We start from the raw sequence: 27316 nt of genomic DNA on the forward strand, positions 1-27316 counted from the left end.
ACAAAAACTGTGATAGAATCAAGTGAAAAAACAAAGGACATCTCAATATTCAAAAGAACCACAGACTTCTGGGGTTCACTATCATACTTTGAGAACCCCTGCTCTAGATAAACTATATATACACCCTTGTTATTCTTCTATGGTGACTATTTAGTGTCTCTAGAACATTCTTCTCCCTTGAGGCTGCCCATAAAAAATCCTTCAAAACTCCACCAATATTGTGGCACCTCTCAAGACACCGAGATCTTCTGAAGCTGGCAATGGTGGTGCACACTTTTCATTCCAGCACTAGGGAGAGAGAAGTGGAGACAGGTAGATTTCTGTGAATTCGAGACCAGCCTGGTCTACATCGTAAGCTTCAGGCCAGCCAGGGCTACACAGACATACTGTCTTTAAAAAAACAAACAAACCCTCCTGCAGTTATTGATGAGTATGTCTGTGCCTGCTTTTAGACTTACAAGCTACATAAAAGCTAGTACTGATTCCAAATCATCTTTTAATCTCCATCAAAATTCACATCCTAATTAACATATAATAAGAGACAAATAAATATCCAAGCCCATGAATCAGCAGGCAGTCTAACTAGACTGGGAGGAATAAGAAAGGAAGTGTATCTGATTGTTCTTTACTGACCCCGTGAATCTCAAACAAGATGTGAGATGTTGAAAACACACACTAAAAAAATTCCTGAAGGAAGAAGGCTTTCAGAAACTGCTTACATCACCCTTCATCCTTTTGGTCACTTAAGCCACTCAGGTTGAAGTGCTGACATAGTTGTCCTAATAAATAAGCCTGGTCCCTCAAAGGTTCATTAAATCAAAGAGTCAGAGGTTGGCTTCTTGCCTAGGAAATAACCACTGATGTTCCTAGACTATATGTTTCCAAGAGAACTCTTAAGGAAAGAGGGCAATGTTTGGAGGGGGTAAAAGGGCAGTAGGTCAAAGAAAATTGGATGTAATGCTGCTTGTTTCATTTCTTAATCTTGCTCTGCAGTCTCCAGATCTCTGTCTTAGCGCAAGCCCAGGATGGGAGATGACAAGTCCTTATTCTTTGTTAAAAAAAAAAAAAAAGAAAAGAAAAGAAATTGTGTGTTCTAAAATGACACCTCTATTATGATTTCCAAATTGACACGTCTGATTTAAAGCAGAGGCATCAAAGCCTCCCTATTTCCTACACTAGCAATTATCATTTAAGCTATCCAACGATAGGTATTCATCTGATCACTGTGGCCCATATTTCTAAGAGTGCCCTCAGATTACACGGTGCAGTTGCCCACAGAACCTGACAGACAATTCTTGTCCCTGTTGTAAGGTGGAACAAAACAGGCTCACAATTAAAAGGAAATGGGGATGGGTGGGTGGGGAGGCAACCAGACATCCTAGAGAAAGAGCTCATGATGTCTATGGTACGGATCAGCTTTATTTTACTGTGGCCAAGCATAAGCAACCCAGGAGACTCAGAACAACGCCTTTCACCAGAAAAGTACAAAAACTCTTTACCAAACATTAGTGTATTCGCCAATACTTCTGGGCAGTGAGCAAAAGATAGTGAAACATCAGAGTACAAAGTAATCTAGCATCAAAGAGAATGAAAACCAAACTGGTACCTGTGGTAGTTTGAATGTGTTTGACCCCCATAAGATCATAGGAGTGGCACTATTAGGAGATGTAGCCTTGTTGGAGTAGGTGTAGTCTTGTTGGGGGAGGCTGGAAGGCACACCTTTAACCTGGGCCACACCTCTGATAGAAGTGTGTTACTGTGGGGCAGATTTTGAGGTCTTTTTCTCAAGCTTCACTCAGTGTGACAGTCCTGTTGCCTCTGAGTCAAGATAAAGCACTCTCAGCTCCAGCACCACATCTGCCTGCATGCCACACTCCCCATAACTGATCATAATGGACTGAACCTTTGAAACTGGAAGCTTACATGCATATCCCACAAGCTGTCACTGGAGTGTACCTAATTACGAGGCAACATATACATGAAGGGAGGGGTCAGTGTATCCTAACTTATTTCCCTAAAATCATGAATTGATTAACCGAATTCCACAATTCTGATAACTGGGTTAACTGATTTCCTGGTTAACAGCCAGGACCGGAGAGGTAGCTCAACAGTGAAGAGCATTTCAAGCTCTTCCAGAGGACCTGGGTTTCATTCCCAGCACCCACGTGGTAGCTTATAACCACCCGCAACTTTAGTTCCAGGTGATCCATATCCAATATCCTCTTCTGGCCTCCATGAGCACCAGGCATGTTCAAGGTGCACAGACATACATGCAGGCAAAACACCTATATACATAAAATACAATGATAAAACTTTCTTTTTTTTAAAGTAACAGGCTCCGACTTAACATTCACATACTAAAAACACTTTAACAGGAACAAAAACCTTAGCGCCCAAACCAAAAAGGCAAGGATAGGAAGTCAATGGAACTTCATGGGAAAATGTAGAAAAAGGAAGCAGAGGGAGCTGGGCTTTATTAACTGTCACATAGGCAGCTTTCCCAGCTCAGATCTTCATGCAAGGAGTTTCTGGGTCTATAGAAATAGACTCAGAGGGCAAGGCTCAAGCTGGGTTCAATAGTCCATGGTTAGCCCATGAGCTCATACATTATAGCTGAGGTTAGCTCTGACTGCTTCTCCTGGGAACATGTGACTTTACTCACTTGCCTCTGGGGATGTATCACTCGCCCTTCCACCCTGTTCTTGAGTCTTTCTGGACTCAGCATCTGAGAATCCACTGGAATGATTTCTCTACAATTTCCCTCTGTCTAGACAACATAAAATTGTCATAAGTGACATCTAAAGTACAATTAGCAGAGAAACTGCAATTTCTACTCTCCTCCTCCATTTCCCAAAAGAACTGCACATTAACGTCCTCCAGCATGTCAATCATACTACCCTGATGAAGATTAACTCTGTGGAACCTGGAAACCATTTCATTTCTATCTTGCTGAAAAATCTGTAGCCCCCACTATAATTAGAACATGTAAATTGCTTTCTTCTTAACTAGCACTAATGGCTATAATTGAAGTGATCTGAATGTCTACTGAATGGATACCTGCGTAAAAAAAAAATCCTTATAAATACCACTTTATCCAGCTGCATTTTATTTAAGAAAATCACAAACAAAAGAAAAAAGACAAAAAAGGGAGGAGGAGCAATGAAAGGCATGATTCAAGACCACCAGAACCAGGGCTTTTGTAACAAGGATCTTTTGAAGCCACTGCCAGTTCCTTTCAAGATGCCTCATTAAAACAGCAGACAGATCAACAGACAACAAATCATGAAATACTTTATCAGTGTTTTCTGGAGGAGGGTTTCCCCAGGGGACACTTGACAATTTCTGGAGACATTTTGGTAGTTGCAACTGGTTTGAGGGAGTGTTACTTATGTAACAGCAGGAATACTACTAAACACCCTTCAAGGCATGACATGAGACAGCCTCCCACAATGAAGGATTATCTAACCCAATGGCAAGAGTGCCGCTGCTGCTAAACCTCCCTGGTGTAATTTAATGGTCTGAGTCTAAGCAAAAGAAACTCTATATAACAAAAATGACACAATCTGGTATCTGAGTTTCAGAATCACGCAGACTGCATCTTAAGATGAATCCTATATCACCATCTCTTATGCTATGTGACCTTGAGTCTATTCTCAGTTTCCACATTTATTTTATTTTATTTTTTTGATGAACTAAGAACACATGTAAGGCTGAGAATGTAGTTTAGTGATAGGGTATAGCTGAACTAGCATGAATGGGGACCTGGGTTTAATTTCTAAACACAAAGATAGAAACAAATAATATTAAGAAAACAGTCACTATGTAGTCCAAAATTTACATTTTTTTCTTCCGTTAATTACAATTACTATACGCCAGAAATATAAAAGACACTGCCCATTTAAACCATCATGTCTAAAACGTGTTTTGTCAGAAAGGTACTTTAAAGATAAATACTATAAAAGCTTAGACATAGGTATATGAACCCTGAGAACCACGTGTATCATATTCAAATAAAACTTTGTAAGAGCAGTCTATCCAACCAATAATACACACTATAAATACCAAGTTCTTGTAAGAGCAGTCTATCCAACAGTCTGCAAACAACCTGGGACTCAGTCTAAAGTGCAAACTGCTGGGTGAAGACTTGAGATACACACAGCAGTCTGCAGAACAAATGTAAGAAAGCCATGTGTGAGAAAGCCCTCCTTGTGGCATGATCTCCCTGATTTTGTATAGCCGGGTTATTTGAGCTACAAACTTTCTTCCTGTTCCAGTGGTAAGTGTACTGTTTTCTAATAACTGGCTTTCTTTTTGCTACTATTCGTTCACTATCCAAATCCTTGTTCTGAGACAGTAAATGAGGAACCCATTCAAAGGTGCCAATCAAATCCCCAAAGCTGCTAATAAATAATGCTCCAAATAATCCAGATTCAGTGCAATCCTATCAAAATCACAAGTGCATATTCTCTTTTTAGAAACAGAGAAAAGTCTTAAAATTCTATGGAATTTCAAAGTATGCTAAATTGTCAAAATAATATTGAGAAAGAAGAACAAAGCTAGAGTCTCACATTTCCTGATTTTAAAACATATTGCAAAGCTACCATAATCAAGGCAGTACAGAACTTACGTAAAAACACATATAGACCAACAGAAGAGAATGGAGATAACAAAAATGAATGATTAGGTGTAAAACAATAAAACGGCCCTAACAAAGGTGCTATGACTACAGGATAGTGCTAGAAAAACTGCACATCCAAATGCAAATGAGCTTCAAATCACCTACACAAGTAACTCAAAATGAATTAGACTAAATGTAACAACTGAAACTATTAAATTCCTAAAAGAAAATTTTTATGAAGTGATAATTGTTATGTACAACATCAAAAGCATAAGAAACAAAAACAAAAATATACAAACGGTATTGTTATTAGAATAAAAGCCAAAGCCTGTGCCCTAACAGCAACCACCGCTCCCCCAGCAAAAAAAGAAAAAGAAAACAGCTTCAGCCATCCATCTTCAGTAAATAAATGACAGCGAAAAGCAGGGAAAGGAGATTTATTCAACATCCCCACCTTGGAAAGATAAGGTTCAGTGATCCTCGCCCTAGTCCAGCGGTGGATGTGACCCACTCAAACTGTCACAACCCCTTTGGGGGCAGAAGAGTCTAATGACCTTTTCATAGGGGTCACCTAAGACCATCAGAAACCACAGATATTTAAATTACAATTCATAACACAGCCAAATTACAGTTACAAAGTTGCAAAGAAAATAATTTCATGGTTGAGGGTCACCAAGCATGAGGAACATGAAGAGTCAGCATTAGGAAGGTTGAGAACTCCCGCCCTAGTCTGTATTTGGGATCCTGACAACCCTACAGAAAGAGCTATAACCAACTGAAGACAGTAGGGAGGAGAAGTGATCTTCCTCAGGAAAAGCACACCAATTGGTTGTCCAGTGCCAAATGATCAGCCCTGAAAACACACCTCCAATAATTATTGAAAAGAGCCTATGAATTTAAAAGAGAGTGGGAAGGGTATCTGAAAAGGCTCGGAGGGAGGAAAGAAAGGGAGAAATATAACTATACTACAATCTCAAAAAAATGTGGCAAATTCATATAACAAATTTTCAAAATTAAGAAAAGTTAAACGGGAAGTGGTTAGGGAGACAGTGCAAGGGGTAAAACACTTGCCACATAAGCACAGGGACCTGAGTTTGAGCCACTAGAGTCCTTAAAAAAAAAAAAAAGGCGGGGGCTGGAGAGATGGCGCAGTCTTTAAGAGCACTGACTGCTCTTCCAGAGGACCCGGGTTCAATTCCCAGCACCCACATGGCAGCTCAGAACTGTCTGAAGATCCAGTTGCAGGGGATCTGACACCTTCACACCATTGCACATAAAATAAAGTTAAATAAACCATAAAAAGTAAATTAAAAAAAAAGCTGTATGTACATGATGGTGTGCATCTGTAATCCCTGAATTAGAATGGTCAAGGCAAGAAGAGCCCTAGGGTTCAATGGCTACCCAGTCTAGCTTCTGGCTTCCATAAACATGGACATACACACAAAAATAGAAATTAAGAACATTTTCTACACATGGTACAACAAAACACAGATAAACCCCGAGGATACAATGTTAAGTGAAATAAGTCAAGCACAAAAGACAATTACTACACTTACAAGAATTATATCAAAAACTAGAGCTAGGCAGTGGCGGCGTACGCCTTAAATCCTAGCATTCAGGAGGCAGAGGCAGGTGGATATCAGTGAGTTCGAGGTCAGCTTGGCCTACAAAGCGAGTTACAGGACAGGCAGGAATATTACACAGAGAAACCCTGTCTCAACAAACTAAAAAAAGAAATACATGCCTAGGCTAAGGAAAGAGAATTAGGAGATCTAGGCCAGTTTAGGCTACCAAAGTAAGACCCTGTCTTAAAAACAAACATCTTGGAGAGGGAATGTAATTCAGTGATAGAGCATACTTATCTAGCATAACATACTTATCTAGCATATACGACTCCTTCTCTAGGTTCAGCTTCCACTACTGAAAAACAATGTATGTGCATGTATAGTCTAGTGAGACTCACAAAACACAATGAGAATACTAGTGCTATAGGATCACTGAATATAGAATTTCAATCATGCAAGATGAAACACTTCAAGATTATTGGACAAGTCAGGCCTGGTGGTTCAGGCTTGTGGTATGAGCTATTCAGGAGGGTAAAGAAAGACCACAAGTTCAAGGACAGCCTGGGAACTTCAAGAGACAGTGTATGACACCATGGCACTCTTGCCCCACCTATCAAAATAAATACATGTAACTTTAAAAATTTTAACAGCCAGGCAGTGGTGACTTACACTTTTACTCCCAGAACTCGGAAGGCAGGGGCAGATGATCTGAGTTTGAGCCTAGCCTGGTCTACAAAACAAGTTCCAGGACAGCCAAAGCTACACAGTGAAACCCCCAAACAAAAATAAATAAATAAATAAGAGTTGTTCTTAAAAAATTTAATAGCTGGGTGATGGTGACTCATGCCTTTAATCCCAGCACTTGGAAGGCAAAGGGAGAGTCTGGTCTACAGAGCTCAAGGACAGCAGGGCTATATGGAGAAAAACAATCATTTTAATGAAAAGTAAGAGCCGGAAAGATGACTCAATAGTTAGATAAGGCATTGGCTGCTTATCCAAAAGACTCAGGTTCAATTCCAAGTACCTACATGGTGGCTAACAACTATGTATAACTCCAGTTTCTGGGGATTCTAGCTTCCTCAGTCAAAACATACATATATGTACAGACATATATGGAGGCAAAACATCCATACACATAAAATAAAAATAAATATTTTTAAAGCAAAACAAGGATTAGGGATATAGTATAAAGAGTTCAGAGCATAGGCAAAGCATTAGTTTCAATCTGCAGTACCATCTCAATCAACCAAAGACGTACTATACAGCAATATGCATATAGTTAATATTGTACTGTATACTTAAAAATTTGTTGCGTGTAATCTATGTCACATATGGATGGGGGTGTCTATCTACTATCAGAACAAAGAAAAGATGATAATAAGCAACCTTACTAGGCAAAGTGAATAAAAAAAGACAACAGAGAAGGCAACTGCAGAAACCTATGTGAACGTGTAGAGAAGAAAAACGAAAGAGGCAGAAAGATTCATGCTCACACCTTCTGATGCAGCAAAGCAAAAGGGCATAGCGTCATAAGCTCAACTATCAACAACAAGGTCATAATTTCAGCCTTGGAGTCTTCTATTAATACAATTTTCCACTTTTTCCTCTCACTTTATTTTAATTTCCTGGCAAGTAACAGCCAAATCATGTGCCTATCCCCTGTCAAGGGTGATCTGTTCACAAGGACAGAGTTCATGTAGTCCGCTCAAGCAGTCCAAAAGCGGGCAGCTCTCATTCCATGTGACTTCACAAAATGGAGAGCTGCTCACGCAGTGAGTCCCATCTAGCAAATCAGCTTGGAACCTCCCTTCCTTCCCCTCTGGAAACAGGAGGAATTTGTTAATTGTTGCTATTAAAAAAATCAAGCAGCTTCTTAGGTGAGAGGGTTGTCAGCACGTCAACCCACAGTCAGCAGGGAAGCCTCTGTGGCTCAATTAGGTAGGAAAAGCTCTGGTAGGGGCGAGAGTACTGACGTCCAGTACCTCCCTTTGGCAGAACACAGAAAAATGCCACTGTACCCTTAATCATCAAAACGATGCAACAATCTCCACATAAACTTGACAGGTAAGAATCATGAAGTCAGCCTGCTGTGGATTAAGGCAAGAAAGCTCATGCCAAACCAGGTATAGTAGTTCCCATTAATCCAGCATAAGGAGGCACAGGGAAGAAAATCAAAGCCATCCTCAGCTACACAGGAGTTTGAGGCTAGCCTGGGTTTCATAAAACCAACACAAAAAATGGAAAAAAGGAGAAAAGAAAAACAAAGTCATGTTTTTCTCCAGCATCTCTGTAATCCCACATTTAGGGAGGGCGGAAGGGGCAGCAGTATGGAAACTTCAAGGCCAGGGCAAGTATGCCTGAAATACCAGCACTGGCAAGACAGAGGGTATAGGATCACCAAGAGTTTTGAGGCCCTCCCAGTCTACATAGGGAGTTCAAAGACAGCCTTGATTCTAAACAAGACCCAAAAAAACAAAGAAAGAATTTATGTTTTGGTTTGAGGTATAACTATTCAACTCCTGCTGATTATTTTTTTAAAGATTTATTTATTAATTATGTATACAACATTCTGCCTCCATGTATGCCCACATGCCAGAGGAGAGTGCCAGATCTCATTACAGATGGTTGTGAGCCACCATGTGGTTGCTGGGAATTGAACTCAGGACCTCTGGAAGAGCAGTCAGTGCTCTTAACCTCTGAGCCATCTCTCCAGCCCAACTCCTGCTGATTATTACATGTGAATGGATATTAGTATTACTATATTTTATGCTCCCCCCCAACAAAATCCAGAAATCTAGATTTATGTGGGAAATTGAAAATTTTGGAAACATCCTAATGGCCAAACAAACCTACCTTGAGGACTATATGTCATCTCCAGATTAATTTAACAGACCCACTCACTGAAGCACTGAACAGATCCTAGGAATCTGTTCACAGAAACATCATCAGCAAAAGGGCTAGAGAGATAGCTCGATGGTTGGGGCATTACTGCTCTTAGAGTACAGTTCCCTCCCACCACCTACATCAGGAGGCTTACAACCAAGAGGAGAAACTATTGCATAGCTCTACTGGGCTAAAACCCAGCACAATAAGCAAAATATATTATGCAAAAGAATCCCTTACACCTGGTGCTATTGTCTTGAAACACACCCCAATGTATTCTTTAGAATATTTCTCTGAATAGATAGTAGAGAGGAGGACCAAAAGGAGGGAAAATGAATATATGGGAAGTTTCTCTCAGTGCATTGTCATACAGATTTCACCAGTCTCCTGATACTCCATTTCCGAGCTGATAAAGATTACATCTTTTCTGAGTTTGTGTACACAAAACACATGACCTGCATGCTCTATACCATTCAGCCTCAGAGAAGGAAGAGGGATATTTTAGCCCTACCAGATTCTAATCTGGCCGATAATTAGGGAAGGGTTGCCTGTCAGGCCCACTACCTAGAACATGGAGGCTCATACTTTACCAAGTTGCCTCAAAGACACAAAATTCCCAAAACAGATTTAGTGAGGCTGAATGGGTGCTTCAAGGCGGATAATATAAGAAACAAGAAATTTACAATCACTTACACCTGCTCCTTTTTTTTAAAAAAGATTTAGTTATTTATTATATATACAACATTCTGCCTCCATGTATGCCTGCAGGCCAGAAGAGGGCGCCAGATCTTATTACAGATGGTTGTGAGCCACCATATGGTTGCTGGGAATTGAACTCAGGACTCTGGAAGAGCAGTCAGTGCTCTTAACCACTGAGCCATCTCTCCAGCCCCCCTTACACCTGCTCTCAACCATCAAAAAAGTCTCACAGGAGGTACTTGGGTTATAGTTCAATGGGTAGAAGTATTGGAAAGCTGAAGCAGGATCTTTTAGTCTGGGAGACACAAACACCCTATTATATAACACACACACACACACACCCCACATGCATTAAAAAAACTCTAACAAAAGGTAGAAATCTACTACCTATAAAACCCAAAATATTTATCTTGTCAATGTTTATCTTATCTTTTACACAAAGCTTGCCAACCCCTAATGTAAAAGGGGTAAAAAAAAAAAAATCACACTCCGAACTCAGACTGATTGGGAGGTAGAGATATAGTTTAATAGTAGAGCACCTGTTTTGCAAACAGGGCCCTGGAAACAGCTGCTAGCATTTATCCCAAAAAGTAAACTGTTCATACTGGCATGAATCTGTAAAGTTAAACTTGAGAAAGTAAGTCAGGAGAACAAACTGGCCAGGCTTTTTAAAAAAAAAAAAACAAAAAAAAACAAAAAACTGAACAAACAAAAAGGAGATGACCAAAAAGGTGAGAAAGAGTAACATCAAACTATACCTCTCTTCTACCTATTCATACACTCATATTACCTACTTAATCTGGCTGACACCTCAGGTATCTAAATCCACTGTCTCAGAATTAGCTAACAACTGTCTGGATGTCCTAGTTATTTCATAAGAAACAAAGACCATGTGGTTTGAAAGTCAGGTGCTAGGCTTTTCTCATACAAACATGTAAATAAAGAAAGTCTATAAAACCGTAAAATTTAAGATCAATGTAAGTCTTTCTCAACTTAAGAAGTTCCTGAAAATTCAATGATGAAAGAATTTACTACTACAAAACTTCAGACTGTGAGGCAAAAACAATTAGGAGTACTGATCTTTGAAATTGAGTTCAATAAAGTAACAGAAAATAAGGAGTATTTTATGCCATCTTAAATTAGTAATAATGAACACACTATAATTTTCATTCGCCATTAACAGTCATACTTATTGACCCTGGCAATTCCACTTTTCTAGAATTCATCTTTGGAAACATATGCGTGAATATACAAAAATGTTCCAGCAGGTACAATACAGAAACACCAGGGGACAACTAACTGTGGCTAGAACACTGAGTCACTGTTAAACATATTAAATGTGAAAACATGCCCAAGACAGTATGAAAGGTGAGTAAATTGAAGAACAGACCAGGCATGATCTCACTTTCACAAAACAAGGGAAGAACTGTTTTCGTCTGCACAGAGGACAACTGGAGTTACACACAAATTGTTCACAGTGGTTATCTTTTAGCACTGGCTTCTTTCTACAACTATAACTGCAAATTTTTGAAATGTTTCATTTTCAACAAATAAATCTATATTAGTTATTTAAGCAACAGAACCTAGGCCATTTCCATTTATGAAGCTTTGTTCTGTATAAACTTTTCAGGTTCTCCCTTCTGCATAATTCTAATAACACACCTTCTGATTTGAAGACTGTGAGGGAGCACTGTTGAGGATAACTGACTCTCTCATTCATCCACTCAGCAGCCCTTCCTACACACAATCAAAACCTTCTTTTTTATCCTTTTCTTTTTTTCTTCTCCTCACCCCAGTATTGGGATTGAAGTCAAGGCTTTGCACATGCTAAGCAAGTGCACTACAACAAACAGTGCTACATCCCTGGCCCTTAAGTCTTTCTATTTGACAGTTGATGGCTCTTGTCTACTGACTTTCACCAGCCTTAAAACACAAAATAATCTATAGATGTGTGAGCTAGCATAATTTAAGTTACTTCACTCTTTGGTCTATATTCCACCAGCAGCCAAATAATCTTTATAAACAAAATCTTTAGAACTATGATAAAACATTTGCTTAACATGTGGGAAGCCTTATGTTCAATCCCCAATACCAATGAAAAATAACAATAATAATAATGTCAGATCTTTGATATATATATGCAATCATTCCAATCAGGTGGCTTCTTATCAGACAAATAGGTAAAATTCTTTAAAAGGCTTAGAGCCTATATAATATCTCTGTCACATCTCCAATATCATTTCCTACTGAATAGGGAAGAGATCTTAGGTTTAATGAATTTGTTCATTTCCTTGTGATACTCTTGCTCCCAATGTTGGCAGTTTGTTTCTATATTTCTCTGCTGAACTGCTCAAATTTTACCTATCAAACTTCCTCTAATTGTCCTATTTTTAAACTGCAACCCCCCACACCCTACATATTCTTCTCCATAGAACTTGTCATCATCTAGCATTCTAGGTACTTTGGTTTATTGTCCTTCTCTCATTAGAATGAGAAGGTTTCGTTGATGCTTAGAGTCCTGGTAATTAGTAGTGTCTAATGAGCGTCTGTTAACTGAATAAATGGCCTTACCACACTCAGCACACCTGACTCATCCATTAGCTGAATGTATGCATGAGGGAATACTTTGCATGTGGCATCTGTCATTCTAGGTTATAAGAGTCAGAGTTACTCAGGGGAAGCAGTCTTATCAGAAACTCCTCAGTTCTGTCCTCTAGGCCCTGGATTTAGTTTCCCTTTGTGTCTCACAAACTATGTTGCTTATTGTACCATAGATTTTGTTCCTTTTCTATTTCCTCTGACCTGGCTCTCATTTTTTTTCCCCCAGAATGAACAAGTCATCATTTGTCCATTCCCAAGATAAAAGTCTCTTGGTTTACCATTCTTTATTCTTTGTCCTGAATTGTCAAGCTTCAGAGTAACAATTCAAAAGTTTATTGTACCTTAAGTAACAAAGACCATAATATTACCACTTGTTTATAGAGGTAACCAGTCAACCTCTGCATTCTTATTGAGCAAAAATATTATATAAGAGTTCTGCATTCCAAAATAACAAATAATAACAACCAAAACCTAGAATCATCTCGAAATTTGAAAGGCAGTCTGGTGGACTGGCAAAGTAGCTCAGTCAGAAAAGGCTCCTCTACCAAAGCTGATGAATTAAGTTCAATCCCTGAGACCCATAAAGCAGAGGGTAGACCTCACTAAGTCATCCCTGACTTCTGAGCACCTGATAACATGTGTATGCCTTCCCAAAATAAACAAATAAATTTGTTACAAAAAAAAAAAAAAGATTGGGGGCTGGAGAGATGGCTCAGTGGTTAAGAGCATTGCCTGTTCTTCCAAAGGCCCTGAGTTCAATTCCCAGCAACCATATGGTGGCTCACAACCATCTGTAATGAGATCTGGTGCCCTCTTCTGGCCTTCAGGCATACACACAGACAGAATATTGTATACATAATAAATAAATAAATAATTAAAAAAAAAAAGATTGGGTATAGGCACAATCCAGTACTACACTGCACACAGGAAAAGATCCTCAGTTCTTTCTACAAAAAGTAAAACAAAACAGATTCATTATAATGATGCTCAGAACCTCTTTCTGCTAAAAAAAATAAATAAAGTACACACTTTTCAAAACAATCTACATCTGAGCAAATTCAGTATCTTCCACAAAACCTAAAAGAAAAATAAAATATGAATAGGAAACAGAACCTTTATACATTTAATTTTGAACTTTATCAAATATTGAGACCACAAATACAGCCCCCACAATGGGTTACTCCAAGCAAAGTTGGGTTCTGGCCATATTTAACATCATCTATCTGTTCTGAGAGTTTTATGCAGTCCAAGCTAGCCATCAGAGGATGATCCTGAATTTATAATCTTCCTATTTCTATCTACCAAGGGTTGGAATTACAGGTATGTACCACCACACCTGGTTTATTCAGTACTGGGGATACAATTCAGGACTTCATGCTTGCTAGGATATAGGCAAGCATTCTACCAACTAACCTGTATCAATCTTAATACAGAAAAAATTTCCAACAACATTGACCAGCAGAGATAAAGTATCACTGAGATGCTAAACACCATGATCAAAGAATGCACTCAGTCATCAGTGGGCAATCAATGTGAAGGACATCTGGTCAGATGCCAGAGACTTCTTACAGGCTTCAGCACAACCAGTTGATAATTAGGAACCCAGCACCACAGTGAAACAGAAGAAGGAATTCAGGCCATCTGGGAGCATTCTAGAAAGGGTATCTTTACTGTAAGTAATGCCACTTCATTTATTCAACATGTTATTTACTGAACCAATGATTCACTCTAAGATGAAAAGATATGAGCTGAATATGCTGGTACACATCTTTAATAACAGCACTTTGAGAGATGGTGGAAGGCGAATCATGAATTCAGGGACAGCCTTAAGCTATTTAGAGACCAGAGTGGAACACATAATACTATGTCTCAAAAAATTATAATGAGGGGCTGGAGAGATGGCTCAGAGGTTAAGAGCACTGACTGCTCTTCCAGAGGACCTGGTTCAATTCTCAGCACCCACACGGTTGCTCCCAACTGTCAGCAGCTCCAGTTCTAAGGGACCTGATACTTGTAGGCAAAACACCAATGCACATAAAATAAAAAATAAATAAATAAAATTTTAAAAATGATGATAATAGCAGGGCAGTGGGGGCACATGCCTTTAAACCCAGCACTCAGGAGGCAAAGGCAGGTAGATATCTGTGAGTTCAAAGTCCGAGTGGTCTAAAGAGTGAGTTCCAAGCCAGACAGAACTACACAGAGAAACCCTGTCTCAAAAAAAACAAAATGAAAAAGAAAAAAAAAGTCAATTAAAATAATATGATATTATGGATCTTTTTTTAATCTTTTTTCTTACCAAAAAGGGAAAACAAGATTAATATTTCACAACAAAATAAGGAATGCAAGTTGGGTACCATGGTACAGGTATGTAATTGAACTCCTATCCTAGGGAGGCCAACAGAGTAGAACAACATGGGTTACAGTGAGATTAAGGTCAGCCTAAACAAATTACCAAGAACAACTAAAAACTTAACCACGTTCTAAATAAGCCTAATGACCCAAGTTCAATCCTTGGAACCCATGTAAAATGCAGAAGAGGAAATAATAGACTGCAAATTTGTCTTCTGACGTCCAAAGGCTCACTACGGCACCTCCCCCTTCCCAGAAAGCATGCATGCATGTATAAACAATAATAACATAAAAATCATTTTAATTAAAATTAATTAACAAAAAGGCTAGAGATGAAGCTCAGTTTAATATCACTAATATCACTCATATAAAAAAGTTACACAATTTTAATTCGACTTACTCAATTCAACCAATATTTACAATGTAAATACTGAGAACCAGGTAGTAGTCAAGAGATAGCAGACAGTTACACATAATTACTACTTTTAGTGGGCTCATGACAGAATGGTAATCAAACCCAAACCTAAATGATGTGCCTCTAACTCTAGCACTGGAAGGAAAGAGAGAAGGATTCTAGGAGCTTGTCCAGCCAGCCACTCTAGCCAATTAGTGAATTCTGCTTTAGTAAGACCCTGTATGAAAAAGTAAGGCCAAAGTTAGATATGGTGACACAGGCCTTTAATCTCAGCACCCATGAGACAGAGGCAGGTGGGTGGATCTCGGTGAGTGGGCCCAGCCTACATAGTGTTTGTTCTATGCCAAGCCAAACTGAATAGGGAGACCTTACCTCAAAAAACATAAATATGGTGGAGAGTCATAGAAAAATTCACATAAGGTTGACCTCTAGCATTTGCATGCACACACATAGACAGACAGATAGACAGAAAGATGAGCACACACACGAAAAAGAAAAAGGTAAAGATAATTTCCTGTCATCAATGGAATAAAGAAATATCTAGTAGCCAAGTAGCAAACAGGAAGAAGTGATTATCTGAGTCGTCAGGGAAGGTTTCTGGAAGGGAAGTTGCAGGAGAGGTATGTAAGTGGTGAAGCCTGTGTACTGTGGCACACACGTGGTGGAGGGTAGTGGATAACTTCAGAGTTCTTCCCTTCCACTGTGCCTTCTGAGGACTGAACTCAGGCAATCAGTTTTGCATGGCTTTTACTACTCTTAGCTTTGTACTATGTCCTGAGTAACAAGTTGAACATATTCTCCATCTAAAGAAGCTGTCTGTCTGTTACAATCTGAAAGTGAAACACTTTCAATGGGCCCTTGCATGTGAATAGTTGGTTCCCAGGGCTGGATACTTAACACTACCATACTGTGTAGCCTGCTGCTATGTCTTCCCCCACAATGAGGGACTGTGTTCTCCAAACTATGAGCCAAAATAAAGTATTCCTCCTTTAAATTGTTTCTGTCAGTCATTTGGCAACAGTGTCAAGACCAGTTAGGTCAATGCACAAGGGAAAAAAAAAGTTGGACCCCTTTCTAAATAAGGCAAAACTTGTATTTGCCTAATTTCTAGGTTGCTTTCACCCTCTTGTAGACCTTTAACTAGTTCACATATTCATTTATTTTCCTTCAGATATGGTGTTTTGGTTGAACGCCCCTGGAAAAACCCCATGTAACTAACAAACTGAGTAGCTTGCAGAACCTCAAGGGGCTGAAGTTTGGAGTTTCAGCCTATAAACTCCAAAGCAACCTCTTACAAAATCTAAGAAACTTGAAAATCCATTGAGGGCATCTAACTCTAACCTTTGATGTTTTGGACTAAATTTTAACGCTGTGGTCATCACCACACTTCTTGGTCTCTATTCATCATCAGAGAAAAGGAAAGATCAAAAGCATCAGTTCTCAAAACACAACCTTTTGTTTTTAAGACAGGGTCTTAAATAAAGTGCAAGGGCTAGGGATGCAGCTCAGGCATAGTGTTTACCCATCCTGGGTTTAAACCCAGCACCATGTAAACTGGGATTGGTGGCACACACATGTAATATAAGCACTTAAGAGAGGTAGATACAGGAAGATCAGAAATTCAAGATCATTCTCCCAATGATATATCAAGAATTCTAGGTCAGCCTAGGCTATGCGAGAACCTGTCTATAAACAAACAAGTGAAGAAAAGGAGTCCTGAAGAGTTCAGATCTCACCTCTACTCTCAGTACCTCTTTGCTTAGTATGTATGAGGCCCCAGGATGAATCCCTAGCATTGAAGGAAAGGAGAAAAATGGGAGAGGTTGAACTAAAAACTCTGGTTCATTCTAGTTTCAAAATAACATTTCAAGCAATCATGGTGATATATGCCTTTAATTCCAGGAGGCAGAAACATAGCGATCTCTATGAGTTCCAGACTGGCCTGGTCTACTTAGCAAGTTCCAAGCCAGTCAGAGCTAAATAGTAAGATCTTGTCTCAAAAAAAAAAAAAAATGGCATTTCAAAGGTCAAAAATCTTCAAAAGGATCTTCTCCTAGATCAAATGGATGTTTCTGATAGTGAAAGAAAAGGCTTGCCACCCAAGGTGTAAGGTGGAATCAAATTACACAAATGGCTAGTCCTCTGCCCACAAGAAAAGGAGACACCCTATGAGCTGATTAGTACCACTCAGCAGCACAGAGCTCTACTGGAATACAGATGTGCTTAGTAATACATTTGCACACACAGCAATTATCCCTGTAGCACGAAAAGAGCAAAACATATATCCACAGCCCATTTCTTACTAGAAAGCAAAAAACAAAACCCTCTACCTTCAAGTATAACCTTTTATAAAGTCCATGCACTTACCAACAATAGTTACCTGTCTACCTCCTGCACAGACCCTGAGAACACCCTTTTCTTGCCCAACAGTGACATCTGCTGGAAACCAGGAGCATGAGTTGGCTCACCAGGCAGGCACTAAGGCATCTTTAGAAGGTAGTTGAAGTGAGGGTTTAGTTAGTACCTGTTTGTATTTGTAATTTACACCAGAGTGCAATTTGTAAGTAATTGTAATTAATGGCTTTACTTTGACAAAATACATTTAAAATATCTCACAATATGCCTCATTTCTAAGCCAGTTGTCATTCCTTATAGTATACTATATGCTAGCTCATGTAGGTAGTATCGATACCACATTAAATGAGAATTACGCATTATTTGTATATCTTAAAAGAAAAAAAAAACAATTTATCACAAGATGACAAGACTATACACAATGTGCATGCATGTATATACAAGTCCCAGTGCTGGGGACAGAGCTTCCTTCATGCATACTATATGCAGCTTCGCTATTACTTAACTGTACTCTCAGCCCTACAACATATCTTTTAAAAAGTTTCACGCCATTTAAGTAACAGCACGAACTACTTTTTAACACTATGAGAAAAGAAAATATATTAAAACAAGAGTTTCTGGGGCTGGAGAGATGGCTCAGAGGTTAATAGCATTGCCTGCTCTTCCAAAGGTCTTGAGTTCAATTCCCAGCAACCACATGGTGGCTCACAACCATCTGTAATGAGGTCTGGTGCCCTCTTCTGGCCTTCAGGCACACACAGAATATTGTATACCTAATAAATAAATAAATATTAAAAAAAAACACAAGAGTTTCTGATAGATCCTTAAGAGTTTCTAGGACTTTAAAAGCCTACTCAAAAAATGATTAGCCAATGACCAGCAAGATAACTCAATGGGTAAAGTCTGATGACCTGAGTTTGATTCCCTGGGTCCCACAAGATAGAAGATATCCTCTGCCTCTGACATCCACATGGTAACATATATATGCATACACCACACACATAAATTTAAAAATGAGCCAGGCAGTGACAGTGCATGCCTTTAATACCAGTACTCAGGAGGCAGAAGCAAGCAAATCTCTAAGTTCAAAGCCAGCCTGGTCTGCAGAGTGAGTTCCAGGACAGTCAGGACTACACAGAGAAACCCTATCTGGAGCAAAGAAGAAAAAAAAAAAAAAGACAAGACAAGCAAGAAAAATCAACACCAAAAAAGGGGGGAAGCCTGGGAGAAGGGGAGATGTCTCAGCAGTTAAGAGCACTTGTTTTTGACAAGAACCCAGATTCAAAACACCATCCAGTTGCAGGCGATCTAATTCTAAGATTCTCTTCTGGCGTCCATGAGCACCAGGTACATACTTAGTGCACAAGCAGGCAGAACACACACAAATATGCAAACATAAAATTAAATAAATAACCTAAAATAATAATAATAATAGGATTCTTATATTAAGGAACACACCAAGTATTGACAACTGGACAAAGCTTTAGTAATGAAGAACAGAGTTTAAATCTTCACTCTGACCTACTAAATGATATTTTCTTCTTTTCTTTTTCTAGAGTGTGTGTGGTACATGCATGTGTACATACGTGTCCACATCCAGAAGTCAGAAGAGCATGTCCCAAGTCCTACTCTACTACTTTCCACTGTATTCCTTTGAAACAAGTTTCTCACTGGACCAAGAACTCATAATTTAGCTAGACTGGTTAGTAAGCCCTCTAAAAAAAATTGGTGAGGCTATAAGCACTTACATTTTTATGTGGGCATTGAGAATTTGAACTCAAGTCCTCATATTTACATATGTATTCTCAGCCACTGAGCCATCTCCTAAGGTCCCATGCTAAGAGACCTTCAACAAGAAATTCTGGGGGTTGGAGAGATGACTCAGAGGTTAAGAGCACTGCCTACTCTTCCAGAGGTCCTAAGTTCAATTCCCATCAATCACATGATGGCTCACAACCATCTATGAGATCTGGTGTCCTCTTCTGGCCTGCAGGCATACATGAAGGCAGAACATTGTATACATAATAAATAAATAAATAAATGTTTAGAAAAAGTTACAAAAAATACAATTCCACAAGAGAAGTGGAATATAGATGCTTGAAAAGTAAAACAAAATAAAACAAACAAACCAAAAAGAAATTCTTGACTTCTCTAAGGGACTCACTTTTCTTTCTTTCTTTTTTTCTTTCTTTCTTTCTTTCCTTTTTTTCTTTTTGGTTTTTCGAGACAGGGTCTCTCTGTAGCTTTGGAGACTGTCGACTGTCCTGGAACTAGCTCTTGTAGACCAGGCTGGCATCAAACTCACAGAGATCCTCCTGCCTCAACCTCTCGAGTGCTGGGATTAAAGGCATGCGCCAAAATCGCCCAGCTGGGACTCACTTTTCTTAACTGCAAAATAAGAAATTTAAACCGGGCAGTGGTGGTGCATGCCTTTAATCCCAGCACTTGGGAGGTGGACGCGAGCTGATCTCTGTGAGTTCAAGGCCAGTTTAGTCCACAGGGTGAGTTTCAGGATAGACTTCAAAGTTACAGAGAAACCCTGTCTCAAAAAAATAAAAGAAATTTAATACCTGCCTTGCACAGAACTGTTGTAGAGATCATAACTTAAGTCTCCCAGCATTCCCCACCCTCTGCTCCCAACTGCCTCAAAGCAAGAATATGGTGGTACCTTACATAGTAGGCCCTCCTTAGCTGGTATCTTTAATGCTCTGCATACAGTAGGGATTCGTTTTAAGCCATTTGCGAATTATTCAGTAGAACACCACATCTTGTTAAAGCAAGATGAACAAACACTGACCAAGGTTCAGTTCTTCTAGTGTCAGTAGCTGAAGACAGTCCTTTCTTGACTGCTTTTAATAAATTCCAACAACATGTCAGGCATTGTGCTGGCTGACTTTTTGCTTCTCAAGAAGAAGAGTTCCAGGCTCCTGATATGGACCCTTAAGCAAAGGTAAATATTCCAAGCTAGGAATCCAGACATGTTCCCCAAAAGGCTGGTCTCACTCAGGCACAGAAACAACCTTGTTATTTTTACTACTTCTGGCATCCAGCCAGACTCCCTATTCCCACTATTCTGCATGCATCACATAATGTATTTTCTCCTTGAGGATGTGCCATTACCCTAAAAGAAAATGGTCTCTCCTTTTCCAAGTCTTACTAATTTTTCATTATTGGACATTATATAACCTTTGTTTTGGTAATAGTTTCGTTTTGTTAAAATTAAACTAGTTGTTTTTTTCTGCTTAGACTCTATTTAGTATCAATAGCACACAAAGAAGCACCAGACTGGAGACAGTGAGAAGGTTAAGTAGGTTAAAGGTGCTTGCCACCATGCCTGATGACCTTCAGACCTACATGGTATAAAAAGACAAGCCTATTACCAAAAACTGCCCTCTGTCCTCTACATATGTGCCATGGCATACATACCATCGCCACATACACAATAAATAAGGATGTAATTTTTTAGAGTTGTGACAGATTTCATATAAATATGCCTTGCCTCCACAGTACTACTGTATACTTCAATGGGTACAGTGCCTAGCACAATGCTGGAAAAATTGTAACCATTCCACTAATGTCATTGACTAAATGACTGACTAAAGCATCCTCCAAAATAACAAGTACACAATGTGCACAATCCATATTCCTACCCTTCTTAGCTTATGCTAGAGAAATTTCAGATGCTTCAGCAGAAGATATAATGTAGAGCAGTAAGTTGTTTGAATCCAATATTCTGGGAGTTGGTAATTATGCTAGATTTGCCCTTTACATAATTACAGAAAGAAGTCCCTAATAAATCAAAATAGGTGTGCATATAGTCATTCGTGAAAGATGAGGTGGGTGGTTTAGTACTCCTACTCTGTTTCTTTTAAGAGTGTTGACTGGGATACCAATCCATGTATAGAGAGGTCTTCCTTCCATGCACTTTTATTTCCCCCACCCTGATGTAAAGGACCATCTGGAATGCCCATTCAAAGAATTTGGAGGTAGAAGTTCAATCACTATCAAAACCAAACCAATCAACCAAACAACCAAAAAATGTAAATGGGCAGCCAAGGTGTTGCACAAAAACATAAATCTGGTTAAAAAATATATTTTCCGGGGGCTGGAGAGATGGCTCAGTGGTTAAGAGCATTGCCTGCTCTTCCAAAGGTTCTGAGTTCAATTCCTGGCAACCACATGGTGGCTCACAACCATCTATAATGAGGTCTGGTGCCCTCTTCTGGCCTGCAGACATACACACAGACAGGATATTGTATACATAATAAATAAATAAATATTTAAAAAAAAATATATTTTCCTTGATGTACATCTATTCATACATGGAATTCTTCAGTCTCTTATTGAGCTGGTTCAAAACAATACATTCAAAGAAGAGGCCACACAATAAGCTAAACAAAACATCCCTCACCACTCTAGGTCTTTCTCTCTCTCTTTTATTTAATTTCACTGTAACTAGTACCCTGGGACATTCTCTCATCTCAACAACCAGTCCTACACCTATATTTCAGTCAAAAGGCGAGGCGAAGAGAATCAACAATTCTATATCCTTATGCCTCTCTAATCCAATCTACACCCCCTTTCAAGGCTAAAATAAACCAGTACAGCAATTGACTCACACCACCAGGGTTGATCCTATCTCTGCCACCAGAGCAAGATCTCCCAAGATGATGCAAGGAACCAAATATGTGGGTCCCAGATATTTCAGATAAAAGCACAGCATCACTAGGACTGAAGGACGATGAGTAGAAGAGGAGGCAGGAAGGTAGAACAGAGGACAGCAGCTGCTTACCTCCTGAGGGAATCTTCCTCAGAGCTTTCTTCAGGCATATCTTGATGTAAGGCCTCCTGTGATACAGTTCCAGATCTGCTGGACTGGGTATAGATTCGTTCCCAGTGGCCTGTCTCCTGGTTAAAGGCCACCCCCACAGTCCTCTCCTCTTGTGGACTAGCTGAGCTGCTCAACTCCAGCCTGCTGGAGCTAGGTGTTTGGCCCTCAGTCCGCTCAAGAGGTGGCAACTGGTTGCCACTTGGTGGCATGCCCTCAAAGGTTGTAGAGACGTGCCAGGAAGAGTTAGCCTCTCCAGATGAATAGTTAGGTGTGGTTCTTTCCCAGCGCAGGGTATCATTGTTGAAGGTCAGAAGATTATGGCAGGCACGGCAGCGATTAAGATGGCCCCGAGACAGGTTGGAGTTGTTCTCACTGCTGTGTGGGGTGGGCTGATGGGAAGGACCTGGCCTCTCAGATTCAATGTTATTATTGAGCATTTCCTGGGCCTGTTGGGTCTGGGGAGCTTCCCCACTCAGGCTCTGATCCAATTCCTGCAGCCTGTCATACTCCAAAAAGAAGCGTCTCAGATCACATTGAAGCTCATGGCGAATGCTGCCGGCATTGTTTTGGCTAGAACCATTCCCTCCATCTGACTCAGTAGCCAGCCCTGATGATGGAAAACCCCTTCCTTCTGTGGCTGAAGTGTACACAGATGCCTGAGAGCCACCTTCCTGCTGTCTCAGCACAGACAGCAAACTCACTGAAGAGGCACTGGTCCTGGGCGGGGGCATAGATTCTACCTCAGAGCGTGAGTTCAGAGTGAGTACTGTCCGGGTCCACTCAGAACCTGTCAGCCCAGGGGCTAGTTCTCTGTGATACCTAGAAGGGTGGCTAGACAAAGGGCCCCCCAAAGAGCGACGGGTAGGACCCAGACTGAGGTTGCGGAGCGTGTTGCCCGCAGTGCTGCTCTGGACTGTACTGAAGGCAGATGGCCGGTTCAGGAGGCCCTGGTCCTGCTGCGTTGATGAAGCCTGCTCCGGGGGATGGAAGGGCTCGGTCTGTACAAAAGAAAAGGAAGGGGTAGTAGCTCTGGCAGAAGCAGGGGGCACACTGTCCTGGTGTGGCAAGAGGGAAGGAACTCGAGTGCCAGCACAGCGACTGCAAAGGCACAGGATCCCAGGGTGCTGGCAGCACTCAACTGTGGTGGGGTAACTGACCCGCTGTCGGAGCCTGATGTAAGCGGAAGTCCTGGGACGCTCCGTGGAGGGCTGAGGGGGAGGCGGTGGGGGTGAGGGGGTAGCAGAATCTTGTACTGTGCTTTGCTCTCCCACCTGGATGCCAGAGGAGCGGGAGGACAGCATATGCAGGAAGTTGTGAAGGAGCGGTGTCCGACGAACTGGCTGTGATTGCAGGAGGGCGCGCTGGCGGTAGTGAGATAATTCTGTTCCATCTATAGGAATTTCTGGTTCATCATCACCCTGGAATGTGGACCAGCAGGAGAGGGTAGAGAAGAACAATTTAGGTAGAACCTCCAAACAAATCAAGACAAGCTTAAAACTGACTGGTAATCATTCAAGGAGAATCACCTTCATTGATTAGCAAAAACTCTCTCCCTATGAGGTCCTGAAAACTAATCGACTTCAGACTAAAAACCATCATATGGTATTAAATTATTCATTTCTAATTGGCAACATATCTGAATGAATACAATTGGCATAATAATTATTTTATAAAAGGCATCTCTGTGGCACAGAAGCAGTGAGGAAAAACAAACACCAACCAGCCAAGAGGCACATAAGTGACAAGCATGACGAAGACAAGTTCTTTCCTTCTTTTTTTAAAGATTTATTTTTATTTTATTTTATTATGAAATTTTGCCTGCACGTATTCACTCGTACCACATACATGTCTGGCACCCCAGAGATCAGATGAGAGAGTCAGCAAGTGTAGAGTTGGTGTCACAGACAGCTGTGAACTAATGCTGGAGTGCTAGGAATCCAACCAGGGTGCCCTGAAAAACAGAGTCACTTCTCCAGCCTCTCCTTACCTTTTGTTTTGTTTCATTTTTTATTTGTTTGTTTGTTTTTGAGATTTACTTTTAGGAGCTGGAGAGATGGCTCAGAGGTTAAGAACATTGTTGCTTTTACAGAGGATTGGTTCCCAGTGTCCACATGGTGGTTTACAACTGGCTGTAATTCCAGTTCTAGGAGATCTAATGTCCTCTTCTAGTCTCTGTGGTCACTGCACACACACAGTACACAGACACACATTCAAGCAAATTACCCACAAAATATTTAGACACATTATGGTTTGTTTGTTGGTTGATTGGTTGGTTGGTTGGTTGGTTTGCCTTGTTATGTGTATGTAGGTCTCTGAACGCATCTGACTAGGCCAGAAAAAGGCATTGGATCCCTCAGAGCTAAAGTAATGGACAGTTGTAAGCAGCCCAACATGGGGATTGAGACTGGAATTCAGGTCATTTTCAATAGCAGTATGCTGCTCTTAACAACCGCGCCATTTCTCCAATTCTGACAAGGTTTCCTTCTCATGATATAGTCACAAGGATTAGAAAACTGATTCTCCTGTCAAAACTATGTTGGTAACTTTGGATGATATCATTAGAAAATAACTAAAATCTCAATGGAAAAAACTACTGAAGTATTAAGAATTAAATTATAACCAGGATTATATTTTAATAAAAATAAATATAATATCTAATAGACATACAATACTAAAGAAAGAACAATGTCAGAATTATAGCTCTATCTCAGAAAATAACTTCCAGGTCAGAGAGTCAGAACTCCTGGATTCTTTTGTTTTGTTTTGTTTTGGGTTTTTTTTTTTTTTTTTTTGGTTTTTTGGTTTTTGCTTTTTGTTTTTTGAGACAGGGTTTCTGTGTAGCTTTTGAGCCTGTCCTGGTACTAGCTCTTGTAGACCAGGCTGGCTTTGAACTCAGAACTTCTGGATTCTTACCTGCTGATTAGAAGGGTTAACGATTGCTGTCAGTAAGTAGTGTCCAAGTGGATCAAATCTAACCAGACTGAAATCACAACAGGAAAGCAGAGAAAAACAAGGATCATGTTAACTGAGAAATGGCATCAGACAACCCACTTCATGCATTTAAAACTTTCTTCCCTCTCTCTCTGTCTCTCTCTCCTGGAGATAGTCTATGTAGCCCAATTCACATTCAAACTCACAAATGTTCTTGCCTCAGATTCATGTTTTAAAGACATAAAATAAGGCTTACATTGCTTTCTAATATAAAGAAATACGTATTAATAAAGAGATTTCACTTTCCTTTTTTAATTTACTGTTTAATTTTATGTGCATTGGTGTTTTGCCTGCATGTGTGAGGGTGTCAACTCCCCTGGAACTGGAGTTACAGACAATTGTGAGCTGCCACGTGGGTGCTGTGAATTGATTGTGAGTCCTCTGGAAGAGCAGTGAGTGCTCTTAACCACTGAGTCATCTCTCCAGCCCCCCATGCTCTTTCTTTTTTTTGAGACAGGATCTTAGATATCCCAGGCTAGCTTACAAATCAACACAGTCGTAGATGACCTTGAACTTTTGATCCTCCTGCCTCTATCCACCCAGTGGAATTACAGTTGTGCACCAACACACTCACTTTATGTGGTACTAGGGATCAAATTCTGAACTTCACTCGTGCAATACAAATCTATACCAACTGAACTACATCTTCAGGCCATGTTTTCAGTTTTGAAAAACATCCAGGTTTGCATCACAGTAAGCGGTTACATTAAATATGCATCTGTTCAACAGGTAAGAGCCCATTAAGTAGTAGATCAGAATGCTGTCACACAGATTCAGGTTTCCTTCACTCACCTGTCACACTGGCAAAAAAAATTTAGCACCCAGAGAAAATAAAGTATCAGTATCAAGGGATATGGCTGGAATCCAGAAAAAGCCTATATCCAGCCATAAAACTGTTTAAAAAATACCCAAAGAAAACAATGTATCCAGTCTAATTTAGACAATACATGTCTTGTTTTTGTAGCGCTGAGAATTGAATCCAAGGTCATATATGTAATAGGCAAGAGCTGAGAATCTCATTATATCCCAAGCTCAATTATGGTTTTGGTATTTGGGTTTTATTTTTTTTTTATTTTTTTTTTTTGCTTGTTTGTTACTATTTTTTCAAGACAGGGTCTCACTATGTAACTAACTTTGGCTATCCTGAAACTTGCTATGTAGACTAGGCTGGCCTTGAACTCACAGAGACCACCTGCCTCTGCTGCCCAAGTTCTGGGATTAAAAGTGTACATCACTACAGCCAGACTGGTATTTTGTTTTTAGAGACAGGGTCTTGCTAACCTAATTCAGGAAGGCATGAGACTCCCTACTGTATAGCCCAGGTTGGCTATGAACTCAAGATATGCCTATCTTAAATGTCAGAATCCTGAGATTACAGACGTGTGCCATCATACCCGCAGCCACCAAGTATGCTTTGATCTCAAAAGCTAAATAAGTATAGTTAACAGATTTGATACATTTATCTCTCTATTTTGCAATTTGATAAATATAAACAGCCAATAGTAAGAAACAGCCATCAAGCTATCTGAAGTCATCCATGTATTCTGAAAGTCTTCCCTAAAGGGAATCCCAAATGCAGACAGCTCTGAACCTAAGTAAGATTCTACCTAATAACCCTGACTTGTAGAGACCACAAGATGAGGCCAAAAAAGGGCAGGCAAGAAACAAAATGAACTGTTTCTGGGAGTGGTGATAACAAACCCTGAAAGGGCCTAATGAGTTCCGTAAGTGAGGATAGACAACCTGTCTTCTGAAATGACAGTAGTTGTAATGTTCTATCATGTCAGTCTGGTGCCTGACATAGTTGATAGAACACAGCACTTACCGGACACGCTCCATCTCACTAGCTGTCTTCACTACAGCAAAGGGCTCCCGCCGACTCCAATCCCAGAAGTGGATCTCATTGGCAGTGGCAATCAGTAGGAGTTGAGCCGTAGGATGGAAGGCCAAGGATGCTATGGCATTGTTGCTATCTGTGAACCAGCTTTCACTGCCACCCTGCAAAT

The 27316-nt window shown here is 40.1% G+C and overlaps 1 protein-coding gene across 12 annotated transcripts in view; it reads right to left on the bottom strand.

Moving 5' to 3' along the window:
* Ambra1 (autophagy and beclin 1 regulator 1) overlaps positions 1–27316 on the bottom strand; it is a 199516-nt gene that overhangs the window by 119872 nt on the left and 52328 nt on the right. For 9 of the 12 annotated variants that reach the window (XM_048428441.3, XM_048428439.3, XM_048428448.3 and 6 more), the window contains 3 exons: positions 27136–27308; positions 25233–25299; positions 22281–23737 (listed from right to left, as the gene is read on the bottom strand). In XM_048428441.3, the coding sequence (XP_048284398.1) occupies positions 22281–23737; positions 25233–25299; positions 27136–27308 (1697 nt within the window). The remainder of the gene's footprint in view (positions 1–22280; positions 23738–25232; positions 25300–27135; positions 27309–27316) is intronic. The other 3 variants (XM_048428451.3, XM_048428450.3, XM_085696569.2) reach the window with 1 other exon arrangement.

The sequence above is a fragment of the Myodes glareolus genome, chromosome 10, assembly GCF_982192425.1.
Source record: "Myodes glareolus chromosome 10, mMyoGla1.1, whole genome shotgun sequence".
Classification (NCBI taxonomy): domain Eukaryota; kingdom Metazoa; phylum Chordata; class Mammalia; order Rodentia; family Cricetidae; genus Myodes; species Myodes glareolus.